The sequence below is a fragment of the Nerophis ophidion genome, linkage group LG10 (assembly GCF_033978795.1).
Source record: "Nerophis ophidion isolate RoL-2023_Sa linkage group LG10, RoL_Noph_v1.0, whole genome shotgun sequence".
In the NCBI taxonomy this organism is placed as follows: domain Eukaryota; kingdom Metazoa; phylum Chordata; class Actinopteri; order Syngnathiformes; family Syngnathidae; genus Nerophis; species Nerophis ophidion.
This window is the reverse complement of record NC_084620.1, coordinates 2,562,981-2,582,419: the sequence shown is the minus strand read 5'-3', so window position 1 is coordinate 2,582,419 and position 19,439 is coordinate 2,562,981. Positions and strand designations below refer to the sequence as shown.

At 41.1% G+C, this 19,439-nt stretch overlaps 1 protein-coding gene across 3 annotated transcripts in view; it reads right to left on the bottom strand.

The window, feature by feature from the left end:
- ppfia2 (PTPRF interacting protein alpha 2) overlaps positions 1-19,439 on the bottom strand; it is a 197,312-nt gene that overhangs the window by 165,333 nt on the left and 12,540 nt on the right. For all 3 annotated transcript variants that reach the window (XM_061912019.1, XM_061912018.1, XM_061912022.1), the window contains exon 2: positions 10,664-10,922. In XM_061912019.1, coding sequence (XP_061768003.1) covers positions 10,664-10,912 — 249 coding nt within the window. In that variant the 5' untranslated portion in view covers positions 10,913-10,922. The remainder of the gene's footprint in view (positions 1-10,663; positions 10,923-19,439) is intronic.

Here is a 19,439-nt window from a genome sequence, read left to right as displayed (position 1 = left end):
ACATTTTTGCTGAAAGGATTTAGTAGAGAACATCCACGATAAAGTTCGCAACTTTTGGTCGGTAATAAAAAAGCCTCGCCTTTACCGGAAGTAGCAGACGATGACGTCACCGGTGTGAGGGCTCCTCACGTCCTCACATTGTTTATAATGTGAGCTTCCAGCAGCAAGAGCTATTCGGACCGAGAAAACGACAATTTCCCCATTAATTTGAGCGAGGATGAAAGATTCGTGGATGAGGATATTGATAACGAAGGACTAGAAAAAACATAAAATAAAGTTAAATAAATAAAAAAGGCGATTGCATTGGGAGTGATTCAGATGTTTTTAGACACATTTACTAGGATAATTCTGGGAAATCCCTTATCTTTCTATTGTGTTGCTAGTGTTTTAGTGAGTTAAATAGTACCTGATAGTCGGAGGGGTGTGTCCACGGGCGCCTTGACGCCAGTCTCTGAGGGAGTCACGGCAGCTGCATGGACGGCGCAAGTTCCGTTGATCTCCGGTAAGAGGCGACTTTTTACCACAATTTTCTCACCGAAACCTGCCGGTTGACATGTAGTCAGGAGCCATGTTTGCTTGACCGCTCTGATCCATAGTAAAGCTTCAACTCCAGGAATTTTAAACAAGGAATCACCGTGTGTTTGTGTGGCTAAAGGCTAAAGCTTCCCACCTCCATCTTTCTACTTTGACTTCTCCATTATTAATTGAACAAATTGCAAAAAATTCAGCAACACAGATGTGCAGAATACTGTATAATTGCGTGATGAAAAGAGACGATTTTTAGCCGCAAGTGGCTCTGGCTAATATGTCCTCTCCAACCAATAACGTCACAAACATGCGTCATCATTCTGCGACATTTTCAAAAGGAAACTCCGCGAGAAATTTAAAATTGTGTAATTTTTAGTAAACTAAAAAGGCCGTATTGGCATGTGTTGCAATGTTAATATTTCATCATTGATATATAAACTATCAGACTGTGTGGTCGCTAGTAGTGGGTGTAAGTAGGCCTTTAAGTCCAAGTGTCAATAGTTATTTTCCTAGCGTCCACACCAAGCAAAAAGGTCAGACAGTGTTCCGCTCGCTGCTTGCCACGGACTACAAATGTCATCCTGCTCGTTGGGAATATGTTATTCCCTGCAGGAGGAAGATTGCCACCCATGGAAAGATGCTGAAGTCAGATGCCCATAGGACTAGATTTGGTTCTGCCTGTTCAATCTCTCTCATAAACACATTACCATGTAGACCAGGGGTGCCCACACTTTTTCTGCAGACGAGCTACTTTTCAATTGACCAAGTCGAAGGAATCTGCGTCATTCAAATATCTACAAACCCCGTTTCCATATGAGTTGGGAAATCGTGTTAGGTGTAAATATAAACAGAATACAATGATATGCAAATCATTTTCAACCCATATTCAGTTGAATATGCTACAAAGGCAACATATTTGATGTTCAAACTGATAAACATTTTTTTTTTGTGCAAATAATCATTAACTTTAGAATTTGATGCCAGCAACACGTGACAAAGAAGTTGGGAAAGGTGGCAATAAATACTGATAAAGTTGAGGAATGCTCATCAAACACTTAACTGGAACATCCCACAGGTGTGCAGGCTAATTGGGAACAGGTGGGTGACATGATTGGGTATAAAAGCAGCTTCTATGAAATGCTAAGTAATTCACAAACAAGGATGGGGCGAGGGTCACCACTTTGTAAGCAAATTGTCAAACAGTTTTAGAACAACATTTCTCAACGAACTATTGCAAGGAATTTAGGGATTTTGCCATCTACGGTCTATAAAATCATCCAACGGTTCAGAGAATCTGGAGAAATCACTGCACGTAAGCGATGATATTACCTGCATCAAAAACCGACATCAGTGTGTAAAGGATATCACCACATGGGCTCAGGAACACTTCATAAAACCACTGTCAGTAACTACAGTTGGTCGCTACATCTGTAAGTGCGAGTTAAAACTCTACTATGCAAAGCGAAAGCCATTTATCAACAACACCCAGGAACGCTGCCGGCTTCGCTGGGCCCGAGCTCATCTAAGATGGACTGATGCAAAGTGGAAAAGTGTTCTGTGGTCTGACGAGTCCACATTTAAAATTATTTTTGGAAACTGTGGACGTGGTGTCCTCCGGAACAAAGAGGAAAATAACCATCCGGATTGTTATAAGCGCAAAGTTGAAAAGCCAGCATGTGTGATGGTATGGGGGTGTATTAGTGCCCAAGGCATGGGTAACTTACACATCTGTGAAGGCACCATTAATGCTGAAAGGTACATACAGGTTTTGGAGCAACATATGATGTCATCTAAGCAACGTTATCATGGACACCCCTGATTATTTCAGCAAGAAAATGCCAAGCTACGTGTTACAACAGTGTGGTTTTGTAGTAAAAAAATGCGGGTACTTTCCTGGCCCGCCTGCAGTCCAGACCTGTCTCCCATGGAAAATGTGTGGCGCATTATGAAGCGAAAAATACGACAGCGGAGACCCCGGACTGTTGAACGACTAAAGCTCTACATAAAACAAGAATGAGAAATAATTCCACTTTCAAAGCTTCAACAATTAGTTTCCTCAGTTCCCAAAAGTTTGAGTGTCGATAAAAGAAAAGGTGATGTAAATAGTGGTGAACATGCCCTTTCCCAACTACTTTGGCATGTGTTGCAGTCATGAAATTCTAAGGTAATTATGATTTGCAAAAAAAATTAAGTTTAGAGTTTGAACATCAAATATCTTGTCTTTGTAGCATATTCAACTGAATATAGGTTGAAATGATTTGCAAATCATTGTATTCCGTTTATATTTACATCTAACACAATTTCCCAACTCATATGGAAACAAGGTTTGTATAAGGGACGCGTACTAATCTTACTAAATATGAGACAATTCGGTTTTTCAAGGGACTGTTGGCAACCCAAATAGTAACCAGCGAGTAGGTATCTTTTTGACGTGACAGATTGTAAACAGAGGTCACAACACCGGAAGTATATAACCCAAAAGTGCGTGGCTATAGCATAGAGTTGCCAAATGGGGAAATATTTCTGAGTTCTTTGAATGCATGTTATATAATTTTACATTACATTTTTAATGATAATAATGTTAGTAAAATGTCTACTAAGAAACAACAAAATTCAGAGGTACATTACACAGTAGATGTATGTGTCAAAAAGAAAGCTAAAAGACCTTTGTACATGAGAATAAATCTAAAGAATGCACCCAATTGTAGGAAATGTAGTCTTGATTTTCACAATTTTATTTTGGGGTTTGCGTGGCAGCACTTTGTGGCAGTAGAAATGTTCTAATTTTTTTCCAATTTTCCTTTTTTTTGTCTAAAAAAGTGATCACATCCTTGTAGATTTGTTTTTAGTGCCTCGACTGAGAAACTAACAGCCAATCTTGCCTCTCTATTGCTTGGTTGCATATGACGGTGCGTCTGTTTTTCATCTTGGTATATATATATATATATATATATATATACATACACACATATACATATAACCACACACACACATTATATATATATATATATATATATATATATATATATATATATATATATATATATATATATATATATATATATACACATATATATATAATTATGGGGCAGCACGGTAGTGTAGGGGTTACTGCGTCTGCCTTACAATCGGGCTCGGGATCTTTCTGTGTGGAGTTTGCATGTTCTCCCCGTGACTGCGTGGGTTTCCTCCGGCTACTCCGGCTTCCTCCCACTTCCAAAGACATGCACCTGGGGATAGGATGATTGGCAACACTAAATGGTCCCTAGTGTGTGAATGTGAGTGTGAATGTTGTCTGTCTGTCTGTGTTGGCCCTGCGATGAGGTGGCGACTTGTCCAGGGTGTACCCCGCCTTATTTGCGTTGCCAACATTTCAATGTACACTACTCCATCCATCCATCCATCCATTTTCTACCGTTTATTCCCTTTGGGGTCGCGGGGGGCGCTGGTGCCTATCTCAGCTACAATCGAGCGGAAGGCGGAGTACAACCTGGACAAGTCACTACCTGATCGCAGGGCCAACATGGATAGACAGACGACATTTACACTCAAATTCACACACTAGGGCCAATTTAGTGTTGCCAATCAACCTATCCCCAGGTGCATGTCTTTGGAAGTGGGAGGAAGCCGGAGTACCCGGAGGGAACCCACGCATTCACGGGGAGAACATGCAAACTCCACACAGAAAGATCCCGAGCCCGGGATTGAACCCAGGACTACTCAGGACCTTCGTATTGTGAGGCAGACGCACTTAGACTTAGACTTAGACAAACTTTAATGATCCACAAGGGAAATTGTTCAACACAGTAGCTTAGTTACAATGATGGAAAGTGTAAAGATGGAAAGGACAATGCAGGTATAAATAGACTATAGATATAAAATATAACATATCTGCGAATATATACAATATATACTTATCATGTGTACAGTATATTATATATACAGATATAATATGTCTATAACATAAATACAATATACACCAAATGCTATGTACACTATCACAGTATATTTGGCAGCCCTAGCATAAAAAAGAGAGTAAGTCCAGCAGAAAATAGAATATAGACATTAACAACAAAGACAAGTAGCTGACATGTCAGGAAATAGGCGGATATTATCTGTTGCTGTATGGGGAGTGATGATACAGCTGGATGGAGTGTGGAATGAAGGAGTTCTTGAATCGCACAGTGCGGGAAGGAAGATGAAGGAGTATGAACTCCGCTGTCTTTCAATTGTCTGGTGGAGTGGGTGGGAAGGATTGTCCATGATGTTGTCCAGTGTCCAGTGTCCTCTTGTCCCTCACTGATACAAACGCTTCCAACTGAGAGCCAATAGTTTGTCCGGCTTTCCGGATCAGTTTATCAATCCGGTTTGAGTCCTTTTTGCTGGTGCTGCTCCCCCAACAAACCACAGCGAAGTGAAGGGCACTGGCCACAACAGATTGATAGAAGATCTCCAACAGCTTGCTGCACACATTAAAGGACCTAAGCTTCCTCAGGAAAAATAGTCTGCTCATTCCCTTCTTGTAAACAGCATTGCAGTTGTCCTTCCAGTCCAGTCTGCTCTTCAAATGAACTCCCAGGTACTTATATTGCCCTACCACTGCCACCTCCCGGCCCTGGATCTTGATGGGCTCCACCGGGGTCATACTCTTCCTGAAGTCGATGACCAGCTCCTTGGTCTTGTCCACGTTAAGGACCAGATGGTTCTTCCTGGTACCCCAGCACCTCCAAAACCCTCATATCTAGACTCCAAACATCCCAGAACAAGCTCGTCCGGTTACTTTTAGACCTCCACCCCAGATCACACCTCAATCCAACCCACTTCTCCAAAGTGGGCTGGCTCAGGGTGGAGGACAGAGTATAACAACTTGCACTGAGCCTAGTCTATAAAATCCGCTACACCTCCCTGATACCGAAGTACATGTCAAACTACTTCCTTAACGTAAATGACCGCCATAACCACAACACCAGGGGGAGCTCCACAAACCACGTTAAAGCCAGATTCCGATCTAACAAAGGTCTTAACTCATTCTCTTTCTATGCCACATCAATGTGGAATGCACTCCCAACAGGTGTAAAAGTAAGTGGATCTCTATATTCCTTCAAAACTGCTCTAAAACAACACCTCCAGGCAACTTCAACACTTTACTAATACCCTCCTCCATTCACATCCCATCTCCCCGGATTGTAAATAACCTAATGTAAATAATCAAATGTACTTCTAATGTATATACTTGTTCTTATGCTATGTGAACTCACTATGTTCTCTGCTGGCTGTACATATCCTACTAAATAAGACCTACACTGTTTCAATGTCCTATTGATGCAATTGTTGATGACTGAAGTACTGATATCAACCAAAGCTCCTCATCCCACCCCCCGGATTGTAAATAATGTAAATAATTCAATGTATATACTATGATGATTAACTTGTGTGATGACTGTATTATGTTGATAGTATATATTTGTACCATGAATTGATTAACGTGGACCCCGACTTAAACAAGTTGAAAAACTTATTGGGGTGTTACCATTTAGTGGTCAATTGTACGGAATATGTACTGAACTGTGCAATCTACTAATAAAAGTATCAATCAATCAATCAATCAATTCGCCTGAGACCACTCCACAAAGTCAGCAATCAGTGTCCTATACTCCAATTCCTGTCCTTCTCTGACACACCCGACCACAGCAGAGTCGTCAGAATATTTCTGCACTAACCCCTCTTCCACCGTGAAGCCCATGTACACTACTATATCTATAAATATCTATAGATATCTCTATATATATATATATATATATATATATATATATATATATAGATATATATATATATATATATATATATATATAGATATAGATATAGATATATATATATATATATATATATATACATGTATGTATGTATGTATGTATGTGTGGGAAAAATCACAAGACGACTTCATCTCTACAGGACTGTTTCATGAGGGGTTCCCTCAAACGTCCCTCAATCTCCTGACGATTGAGGGAAGCCCTCATGAAACAGTCCTGTAGAGATGAAGTCGTCTTGTGATTTTTCCCACACATTCATATATTGCGCTCTACAACGGTATCGAGCACTATTCTCTGGATGATCCTATTAAGACATATACTGTATATATAAGTATATATATATATATATTTTTAACTGTCAATAGAACACTAAATACAGTAATACATGTAATCAGTATAATAATGGATTATCAGAATCAGCAGCATAGATCAGAACATCCCTAGTCTACAGTACATGGTATCGGTGCTTAATGGTGATAACGTCTTGTAAGTCATGGAGCCATATTTGTTTTGCTTTTCAGGATTTTGGCTTATTTTTTGTATCTCCCACAGCGGCCATAAAAATGACATGTCATGGCCAATTATGCAAATTAGACATGGACGTCATCTGGCACTTAGGACCCCTGTGATATAGAGGAGAGTGAGGGGTCTCGCCTGAGGTTTAGGGGGGGAGGTCAAATACATGCGACTAAACACCAGCACTTACAACACCACCATGCTGCCTTTCCTTCACCACAGTCTGTGCACACACGAGTCGCCATGGCACCGCCATGCTTCGCCAGGGTCGAACTGGGACATTGACCGCCACCATCGGACACAGGGGGGGGGGGGGGTTGGAGACGGATGCGGGAGAAAAGGCAGCACGAGCGAGAGGAGTTAGCGTTTGCACTGAGGGCGTCTGAGACGGAGGCTAATCTCCGAAATGAGCACGCCAACCTGAGAGCCTGCTACTGTCCTCCTTGAAGGGGAACTGCACTTTTTTTTTCAAACAACTTTGCCTGTAGTTCACAATCCTTACAAGACAATAGTACAAACCCCGTTTCCATATCACACCTCCACTCCGGACAGGCTAACCTCCTCAAACCTCCGAGGACAAAACTACGAAAAATGGGAGACCGGGCTTTCTGCTCCACCTGTTCCCAGTCTGTGAAACGCTCTAACCTGACCACCTGAGGGCACCACAGACTGTAGATGCTTTTAAAAAAGCCTTAAAAACCCTTCATTTAAAAAAAAACATTTTTTTAGATACATGCATAATAGTTCTAGCAAATAAGGCTGTTTTAGTTTTTATTTTTTCAAATTTTTATTTTCTTTTTATTTATTTATTTTAACACACTGTAGTAAATTGAGGGCAGCACGGTGGGAGGTGGGTTTGTGCGTCTGCCTCACAATACGAAGGTCCTGAGTAGTCATGGTTCAATTGCATGTCCTCCCCGTGACTGCGTGGGTTCCCTCCGGGTACTCCGGCTTCCTCCCACCTCCAAAGACATGCACCTGGGGATAGGTTGATAAGCAACACTAAATTGGCCCTAGTGTGTGAATGTGAGTGTGAATGTTGTCTGTCTATCTGTGTTGGCCCTGTGATGAGGTGGGGACTTGTCCAGGGTGTACCCCGCCTTCCACCCGATTGTAGCTGAGATAGGCACCAGCGCCCCCCGTGACCCCAAAGGGAATAAGCGGTAGAAAATGGATGGATGATGCAATTAAGTGATCAAAATAATAATTCTACATGCCTTTATCCGCACTGTCTAATGGGCACCAGTTCTGTTGATGATGGCATGTAGAGTAAATTATTCAAAAAATAATTCATATTATAGCAGTTGTCCCCAACCACCGGGCCGTGGCCCGATTGGTACCGGGCTGCAGAATAATTTTTTAATAATTTTTGTTAAAAAAATAAATAAATAAATACATTTTTTTTTTTTTTTTATTAAATCAACATAAAAAACACAATATACACTTACAATTAGTGCACCAACCACAAAAAACTCCCTTTTTCATGACAAAAACGTTCGTTTTTCATGACAAAGAAAAAAAATAATAATAATTAAAAAAAAAATAATTATCAAGCGTTGACCGGTCCGCGGATACAAAAAGGTTGGGGACCACTGTATTATAGGAAATGACTGACGGATTCATTTTCAGGAGCAAAAAATAGGGTCATCTGGACACTATGGGTCTTATAAACCATAAGCGTTGTATTCAGAAAAGAAAAAAAAAAGGCTACCACAAAAACTACAATATATTTTTCACCGTTTTTTTTTTTTTTTTTTTTTTTTTTTAAATTAACTTTAATGCTGGTCTAAAAATATGCTGAAAAGTCAAATTGTACTTGAGGCTTATACCTGTTTGTGATGTCACAAAATACTACAAATACACACTTTTTCCTGTAATAGTATGCCTTTTTTCTAGAATATTCTGAGGCGTTTTTAAGGTAAATATGAAAATATAAAAATAGTCTGAGAATTCTGACAGCCGTTATAATTTTTTCTATAAAAAGGTAAAAGTTCAAAAGAAAAGTGTTTTTCGGTTGTCTTGAGTTTCCAATCATTTCTACAACTCTTATTTTTTTGTGATGTAGTGATTGGAGCACATAATTGTTGGGTACCAAAAGACATTCATGAAGTTTGCTTCTTTTATGAATTCATTATGGGTCTACTTAAATTGTGACTGGGTCCAAAGTATACATACAGCAATGTTAATATTTGCTGATATGTTCCTTGGCAAGTTTCACTGCAATAAGGCGCTTTTGGTTGCAATCGTCAAGCTTCTGGTTGAATTTTTGACCACTCTTCTTGACAAAATTGGTGCAGTTCAGCTAAATTTGTTGGTTTTCTGACATAGACTTGTTTCCTAAGCATTGTCCACATGTTTAAGTCAGGACTTTGGGAAGGCCATTCTAAAACCTTCATTCTAGCCTAATTTAGCCATTCCTTTTCCACTTTTGACGTGGGTTTGGGGTCATTGTCCGTTTTGAACATCCAACTTCGGCCAAGACCCAACCTCTGGGCTGATGATTTTAGGTTGTCCTGAAGAATTTAAAGGTAATTCTCCTTTTTCATTGTCCCATTTACTCTCTGTGTTATGGTCCGCTGCGAGGATCATATTCTGTTTAGGTTTTTCAAGTCACGTGTGTTTTTCTGTTAGTGTTGGACTCCGTTTAGTTCCTGTGTATGCACCTCTGAGTTCGTTACCATAGCAACTTATTACTTTCACCTGCCGCTTGTGTTCCTGACGCACACCCGTTTATCATCACTGACAATATTATTTAAGCCTGCCTTTGCCAGTTAGTCGGTCCGGCTTCTTTGTTTTTGCATCACGCGACTGCCACGTAAGTTAATTCTTGTCTTCTAGCCCCTGCGAAGTATCACAATCTGTGCTAAGTGTTAGCCTTAGCTTCCGGTGCGCTCGGCACCTCATCCAGTCGGTTTGTTTTCCGTTTTTGTACCAATATTGTTATTTTATAATTAAATCAAGTTGCTACCTGCAAGTCCTGTCCGGTGTTTGTCCTTTGCATCCTGGGAGAACAAAATAATAAATGATAAATGGGTTGTACTTGTATAGCGCTTTTCTACCTTCAAGGTACTCAAAGCGCTTTGACACTACTTCCACATTCACACACACATTCACACACTGATGGAGGGAGCTGCCATGCAAGGCGCCAACCAGGACCCATAAGGAGCAAGGGTGAAGTGTCTTGCTCAGGACACAACGGACGTGACCAAGTTGGTACTAGGTGGGATTTGAACCAGGGACCCTCGGGTTGCGCACGGCCACTATCCCACTGCGCCACGCCGTCCAAAATCCCACATCATCACGCCCCCCACTCGTGACACTCTGTAAAGCATCAGTTCCATTGGCAGCAAAACAGGCCCAGAGCATAATACTACCACCACCATGCTTGATGGTAGAATTGGTGTTCCTGGGATTAAAGGCCTCACCTTTTCTCCTCCAAACATATTGCTTGGGGCCAAACAGCTCAATTTATGTTTCTGTTGTAGAAATTATTGGAAACTCAAGACAGCCATGACATTATGTTCTTTACAAGCGTATGTAAACTTTTGACCACGACTGTACATCCACAAGTTTCATAAATATGTTTATAGAAACAACAAACAGCGCCTCTGCAGGCTAGAGCCAAGTACTGCACTCCATTTTTTCCCCCTCAATTGCTGCAAGAATACACAATCTTTCACAATTCTTCAGCGTCAATATTTCCACTACATCGTCAGCGATGAAGCAGAAATCTTTTACGCAACATCAGACTCCTCCCACATTTCAAGCTCAAACAAAAGTAGCAAAGTAACAAATGGTGAAGCTCTTACCTGCGGCAGGGCGGAGCTGAGCTGCCTCTGCAGCGAGTCTCGGTCGTAGATGACGTCCTGCAGGTGCTGCTGGGCCAGACCCAGACTCTCCTGCGTCTCCCTCAGCGTGTCCAGCAGCCGGTCCCTCTCGTCCAGCATGTTGACCATCAGCTGCTCAAAGTGCGAGTCCGGGTCCGACGAGCTGCTCTGGGAACCGCGCTGACTCAGCGCCGTGTCCTCGCTGATGGTGGGCATCACCTCGCACATCATCTTGGCGGCGCTGAGGCGCATGCAAAAAAAAAAAAAAAAAAAAGACAAGTTATTTGCCTGCAACAGTAAGCATTTGTGTCCTGCGATGAGTTGGCGACTTGTCCAGGGTGTATGACGCCTTCCGGCCGAATGCGGCTGAGATAGGCTCCAGCAACCCCCCGCCACCCCAAAAGGGACAAGCGCTAGAAAATGGATGGATGGAGTTAGTTAGCATTTGTGTGCTAAATCTAGATTCCATGCAAACACAATATTAAATCAAACCATTCCATCAACACAATCAGGCTGTTTATCCAGCCATCCATTTTCTACCGCTTGTCCCTTTTGAGGTCGAAGGAGCCTATCTCAGCTGCATTCGGGCGGTAGGCGGGTTACACCATTGACAAGTCACCACCTCCTCGCAAGGCTGTGTCAGAGTTACTTGGTGACAAACCCCAAGATGCAGAGATGGAGGCAGGGATTGAATAAGAAAACACGATTCAATTAAAACTAAACAAGAACAAACAAAAGCGGTACAACAAAAAGCGCGCACGAGGCGGAAAACAAACAAAAGGAGCTTAGCGTGGAAGCTAGCAAAAACAAAAGGCTTAGCATGGAGGCTAGCGTGAACAGAACAGGGAACAGAAGTCGTTATGTGTAGTACAAAGACAAAATAGGAAGCAGGCAACAAAAAACAGTAAGCTACAAACATCTAATGAATTATAGCTTACCGCTACGCTGCAACGACACGTCAGGAGAGACAATACAATACAGAAGCGACATGCAATACGTGACAATAATCCAGCACTGACTAGAGGAACAAAGCAGGTACAAATATAAGCGGGCTGATTGACACCAGGTGTGGCCAGGTGCCAATCAGCCGCAGCTGAGGGGAAACAGTGCCCAGGAAGAAACACAGGAAACAGACAAAATAAGAGCACTGACAGGAAACACTACACACACACACAGAGGAAACAAAGACAAATGAAGAGGGAAAAACTAAAATATAGACAGACTGACAGGCTGTTTATTATGTCCAAAATAATCTCAATTGTCGGTACCACCTATTCTCAATTTAAAAGCGTAACTATTTTCACATTCCTCAACCAAATGCAACTGTCCCAATTTCAAAATGCTCCTTGCTCATGTTAGTTTATTGCTTGCATGCTAACACTAGCATGCTAACTTCATTTTTAAGTCATCTTGTTGACACAGACTGACTGTTAGCCAGCTAGGTATTAGCTAATTAGACTTAGCTAATTTTGCGGGTATACCTCGCAGAGTACTCCACGCATGCGAACATAGGCATGCTGACGCTTTTGTATCTCATTTTGCAGGTGTATGCCTAGAATTCGTAATTTTTTTTACGGGTATACTTACACCATGTATGTATTACATGTTGTTATGAATGTTACTACATTACATAGAGTTGTCCGATATTATTGGCCGATAAATACTTTAAAACATAATATTGGGAATTATCTGTATCGGTTTCAAAAAGTAGGGCTTCACGGTGGAAAAGGGGATAGTGCGTCTGCCTCACAATACGAAGGTCCTGAGTGGTCAGGGTTCAATCCCGGGCTCGGGATCTTTCTGTGTGGAGTTTGCATGTTCTCCCCGTGACTGCGTGGGTTCCCTCCGGGTACTCCGGCTTCCTCCCACTTCCAAAGACATGCACCTGGGGATAGGTTGATTGGCAACACTAAATTGGCCCTAGTGTTTGAATGTGAGTGTGAATGTTGTCTGTGTTGGCCCTGTGATGAGGTGGCGACTTGTCCAGGGTGTACCCCGCCTTCCGCCCGAATGTAGCTGAGATAGGCACCAGTGCCCCCCCGCGATCCCAAAAGGAATAAGCGGTATAAAATGGATGGATGGATGGGTTTCAAAAAGTATAATTTATGACTTTTTAAAACGCCGTTCTACAGAGTGGTACACGGGCGTAGGGAGAAGTACAAAGCAGTTGCGTCTCCTAGTCATACTTAACAAACCCTTCCGATTTTCCCGGGAGACTCCCAAATTTCAGTGCCCCTCCCAAAAATCTCCCGGGGCAACCATTCTCCCGATTTCCACACAAACAACAATATTGGAGGGGTGGCTTAAAGGCACTGCCTTAGCGTGACGGGGGTTGGGGGTTTAAATTTATTTATTTATTTTTTTTGTCATGAAAAAGGGAGGTTGGTACCGGGCCGCAGAAGAATTTTTTATAAAAAAATAAAATAAAATAAAATATATATATATATTTTTTTTTAATAAATCAACATAAAAAACACGATATACACTTACAGTTAGTGCACCAACCACAAAAACCTCCCTTTTTCATGACAAAAACGTCCCTTTTTCATGAAAAAGAAGAAAAAAAAGAAAACAAAAAAAAGGTACTATCAGGTACTATTTAATCTCACTAAAACACTAGCAACACAATTTCCCAGAATTATCCTAGTAAATGTGTTTAAAAACATCAGAATCCGTCCCAATGCAATCGCATTTCTTTTTTTCTAGTCCGTCGCTATCAATATCCTCAAACAATAATCTTTCATCCTGCTCAAATTAATGGGGAAATTGTCGTTCTCTCGGTCCGAATAGCACTTTTTGTTGGAGGCTCCCATTAAAAACAATGTGAACATGTGATGAGCCCCCACACTTGTGACGTCATCGTCTGCGACTTCCGGTAGAGGCAGGGCTTTTCTCTTAGCACCGAAAGTTGGGAACTTTATCGTGGATGTTCTCTACTAAATCCTTTCAGCAAAAACATGGCAATATCGCGAAATGATCAAGTATGACACATAGAATGGACCTGCTATCCCCGTTTGAATAAGAAAATCTCATTTCAGTAGGCCTTTAAAGTCCAGTGCGGCAAAAATATAGAAAAAATGTTTTCTTCTCAAATTTAGTGGGTGCTGTTTATAAACCTGTGCGCGCCATAGTCTGGAAAATAACGTAGTAGCACAAGCTACCAGATAACGATTAGGGCGGTAGTTGCTAGCTAGTGATTAGCATGCTAGCTGACGAGACGCAGCGCCGCCATCTTGGAGTGGTGAACCGCTCCACTCAGTGCACTCATTTGTCAGGAGCAATGAACTGTCAGCGCATTTAATTCATCTCACCTCACTGAATACCACTGATTTCCACGCGCTTTTTTGTCATATGTGCAGCGCTGATAAAGGACACGTTTTGGCGTGTTCCATTATTCATAGTTTGCTTAACGGTAATAGAATATTCCTATATGCTGTAAATGACCAGACGTCCGAGATCAAAACTGGGAAAATAATCCTAGAGAAGGGGGGGAAAAAACAGTCAGCTATTTTTAAATTCAAGAAACAATATGATTAGGTTATAAAGCGGTAGAAAATGGATGGACTGATGGATGGATATATGCATATATCCTACATAAACAATATATCAATACATTAGATATGTATATATCTTATAGACTGTATCTCTGTTGCTGCAGCAGCAGAGTTTATTCTGTCTTGACACTTTGTATTCATATTTTCTATTACATTCTTCCCTTAAACGATAATGTTTACAGTGATTGTTTTATATGTATTTTTTCATGTATGTCGCTTTGGATGAAAATGTCTGCCAAATACTTAAACATAAAAACCTGAAAGTCTTTATATCAGCTAAAACCACCAATCTGTTTCACTGGATTCAGAATAAAACCAAATTCTTTATCTTCATCATTTATTTAAATTTAATGTTATTTAAGTATGACATTTTTAAATGTAACTTATTTAATTGACAAACAATTATTTTATGGTCAAACTCTTGTTTGCTAGCGGCTACGATTTCAGTACAATTGAAGATCTTTGATCCTTCTCAACTCTGTGGTAGTATTCGTTCCGCAAAATACAACCAATATTACGTTAATTAGAGATGTCTGATATTATCGGCCAATAAATGCTTTAAAATGTAATATCGGAAATTATTGGTATCAGTTTCAAAAAGTGAAATAATGACTTTTTAAAACGCTGCTGTACGGAGTGGTACACGGATGGAAGAAGAACTACAAAGCGCCAATAATCCTTGAAGGCACTGCCTTTACGTGCCGGCCCAATCACATAATATCTACGGCTTTTCACACACACAAGTGAATGCAACGCATACTTGGTCAACAGCCATACAGGTCACATTGAGGGTGGCTGTATAAACTACTTTAACACTGTTACAAATATGTGCCACACTGTGAACCCACACCAAACAAGAAAGACAAACACATTTCGGGAGAACATCCGCACCGTAACACAACATAAACACAACAGCCTACTCAGTGGCTTAGTGGTTAGAGTGTCCGCCCTGAGATGGGTAGGTAGTGACTTCAAACCCCGGCCGAGTCATACCAAAGACTATAAAAATGGGACCCATTACCTCCCTGCTTGGCATTCAGCATCAAGGGTTGGAATTGGGGGTTAAATCCCCGTAAATGATTCCCGGGCGCGGCACCGCTGCTGCCCACTGCTCCCCTCACCTCCCAGGGGGTGATCAAGGGGATGGGTCAAATGCAGAGGACATATTTCACCACACCTAGTGTGTGTGTGACAATCATTGGTACTTTAACTTAACTTAAGAACAAATACCCAGAACCCTTTGCAGCACTAACTCTTCCAGGACGCTACAATATACACCCCCCCCCCACCCCCAAACACACACACACACACACACACACACACACCTCAACCTCCTCATGCTCTCTCAGGGAGAGAGTGTCCCAAATTCCAAGCTGCTGTTTTGAGGCATGTAAAAAAAAAAATAATAACGCACTTTGTGACTTCAATAATAGATATGGCAGTGCCATGTTGGCATTTTTTTCCATAACTTAAGTTGATTTATTTTGGAAAACCTTGTTACATTGTTTAATGCAACCAGCTGGGCATCACAACAAAATGAGGCATAATAATGTGTTAATTCACCGATTGTATATATCGGTATCGGTAATTAAAAGTTGGACAATATCGGAATATCGGCAAAAAAGCCATTATCGGACATCTCTAACGTGGATGTTAAATCTTACTTGTGAAAAGTAATCGCCCGATTCCTATTTTCAACAGTTCGCTCATTTGAGCAGGAAAACGCTGAACACTAGCCCGGCATCTTTGTTTTCTACCTGTCAACTGTCAGTTTAGGCTGCTCTCCGGCTCCTCATCACCACTTCAAGATGGCGGCCGGATTTCTCACGTCACAGCAGACAATGCCATTGTGTGTCTATGTCTATTTATAAGATGTCTATGTTGCCAACCAGCTATTAGTGGCGCTACACTGTTTTTACTTGAATATCTTCTTGTATATTGCACAATAACAAAGTATCTTTAAGACCAGTTTAATACAAAACACAATTACAATTTTGGTAGACCCCTCTGGTCTAAATGATCCTCCCGAAATGAAAGTGAAATGAACGTCTTTGTCGCTTGTTAGCCCTTCAAACCCGAGAGTGAGCGAGGCTTCTTCCACTCTGGCCTACATTTCACGCTCGTGGTGTTTAATGGGCTCGCTTGTGTGATATTGTGAGACAATGTCTCCCCTGAGGACTTAAAGGCCTACTGAAATGAGATTTTCTTATTTAAACGGGGATAGCAGGTCCATTCTATCTGTCATACTTGATCATTTTGCGATATTGCCATACTTTTGCTGAAAGGATTTAGTAGAGAACATCCACGATGAAGTTCACAACTTTTGGTCGCTAATAAAAAAGCCTCGCCTGTACCGGAAGTAGCAGACGATGACGTCACCGGTGTGAGGGCTCCTCACGTGTTCACAATGTTTATAATGGGAGCCTCCAGCATCAAGAGCTATTCGGCCCGAGAAAGCGACAATCTCCCCATTAATTTGAGCGAGGATGAAAGATTCGTGGATGAGGATATTGATAGTGAAGGACTAGAAAAAAGAAAAGAAAAAAAAGGGGATTGCATTGGGAGCGATTCAGATGTTTTTAGACACATTTACTAGGATAATTCTGGGAAATCCCTCATCTTTCTATTGTATTGCTAGTGTTTTAGTGAGTTAAATAGTACCTGATAGTCAGAGGGGTGTGTCCACGGGTGTGTTGACACCAGTCTCTGAGGGAAGTCGACGGCAGTTACATGGACGGCGCAAGCTCCGCTGATCTCCAGTAAGAGGCGACTTTTTACCACAATTTTCTCAACGAAGCCTGCCGGTTGACAAGTGGTCGGGAACCATGTTCGCTTGACCGCTCTGATCCATAGTAAAGCTTCACCTCCAGGAATTTTAAACAAGGAATCACCGTGTGTTTGTGTGGCTAAAGGCTAAAGCTTCCCACCTCCATCTTTCTACTTTGACTTCTCCATTATTAATTGAACAAATTGCAAACGATTCTGCAACACAGATGTCCAGAATACTGTGTAATTGCGCGATGAAAAGAGACGACTTTTAGCCGCAAGTGACGTCACAAACACACGTCATCATACGCCATGAATTGATTAACGTGGACCCCGACTTAAACAAGTTGGAAAACTTATCCGGGTGTTACCATTTAGTGGTCAATTGTACGGAATATGTACTGAACTGTGCAATCTACTAATAAAAGTATCAATCAATGAAAAAAACGCGTCATCATTCCGCGACGTTTTCAACAGGAAACTCTGCGAGAAATTTAAAATTGCAATTTAGTAAACTAAAGCGGCCGTATTGGCATGTGTTGCAATGTTAATATTTCATCATTGATATATAAACTATCAGACTGCGTGGTGGGTAGTAGTGGGTGTAAGTAGGCCTTTAAACACTGGGATGCTTCTCTTCACAAAAACCAAGATGGCCGCTCAAGCGAGAATACTAAGCTAGCAATAAACCTGCTAGCTTCGCCACCAGTTTGCTGGTCACGGAAAAAAAAACCCTAAGAACTGGATCTGTTTGTGGCAGCTTGTGTCCCAACGTGCTCTCGCAGGAGTTGCCAGGTCCTCACTGAGCCGTTGTCCGCTAACGTTTAACCGCGTGAGAGTGAGCTGTTTAAACCCGGAAACCGTGCCAACTCCTGCTAGCATGCTAGCGCCGCCGATCAGCGCTCTAACCCTTTATTGGCAGGACTCGCGGACGGCTGACATTTATATCTCCTTCAACATGCGCCGCTAATTGGCGCTTTTCTGCTACGCGGCACAAGCTATCACACTTTGTCCTATTTCTGCCGTCGCCGCCGTGACGGCTCCTTAAATCATCGCTTCTGCCGTCTATGGAGAATCAATATCTACGCATCGAGCGCCTCATGTCTCCCCGCTGAGACAACATGATGAGCTGATGCTGCTAACTGCTAATCAAAGATCCTCTATAAAAAGAGGCGGTGGCCTTTTTAAGATTATGGATGTTCTAAATCAGCAGTAAATACATTTGGTGCTTCCTGTTGGCCCTTACTCATCAACACATAATGGGACTGTCTGGAATAATATATATACAGTATATGTCTATAAAAATGTGTAATCCATAAAAAAAAAAAAATATATATATATATATATATATATATATATATATATATATATATATTAAGTCTGAGAATCTTTGGGTGTCCCACGATTCGATTCAATATCGATTCTTGGGGTCACGATTCGATAATATATGGATTTTTTTCGATTCGATTCGATTCTCGATTCAAAAACGATATTTTTCCGATTCAGAAGGATTCTGTATTCATTCAATACATAAGATTTCAGCAGGATCTACTCCAGTCTGCTGACATGCTAGCAGAGTAGTAGATTAAAAAAAAAAAAAGGTTTTTATAATTGTAAAGGACAATGTTTTATCAACTGATTGCAATAATGTAAATTTGTTTTAACTATTAAACAAACCAAAAATATGACTTATTTGATCTTTTTTGTGAAAACATTGGACACAGTGTGTTGTCCAGCTTATGAGATGCCATGCAAGTGTAAGCCACTGTGACACTATTGTTCTTTTTTTAATTTTTATAAATGTCTAATGATAATGTCAATGAGGGATTTTTAAACACTGCTATGCTGAAATTACAACTAATATTGATACTGTTGTTGATAATATTCATTTTTCTTTCACTACTTTTGGTTTGTTCTGTGTGGTGTTTGTGTCTCCTCTCAATTGCTCTGTTTATTGCAGTTCTGAGTGTTGCTGGGTCAGGTCTGGTTTTAGAATTGGATTGCGTTGTTATGGTATTGCAGTGTAGTTGTTTGTTGGATTGATTAAAAAAAAGAAATAAAAAAATAGATTTAAAAAAAAAGAGAGAATCGATTCTGAATCGCATAATGTAATCAAATCGATTTTTCCCCACACCCCTAATACATTCGTACATACACATATATATATTAGAGATGCGTTTGTTTGCTGCTAGCGGGGTGTATAAAATAGTCAGGAAGTGTCATGAATACAAAGGATTATGGGTATTTGTTGTGTTGCACTTATGTATTTGTTGTGTTGCATTTATGTTGTGTTACTGTGAGGATGTTCTCCCGAAATGTGTTTGTCGTTCTTAATTGGTGTGGCTTCACAGCGTGGCGCATATTACTAAGAGTGTTAAAATAGTTTATATCACAACCATTAGTGTACTCTGTGTCACCCAGTATGCCTTGCAGTCGTG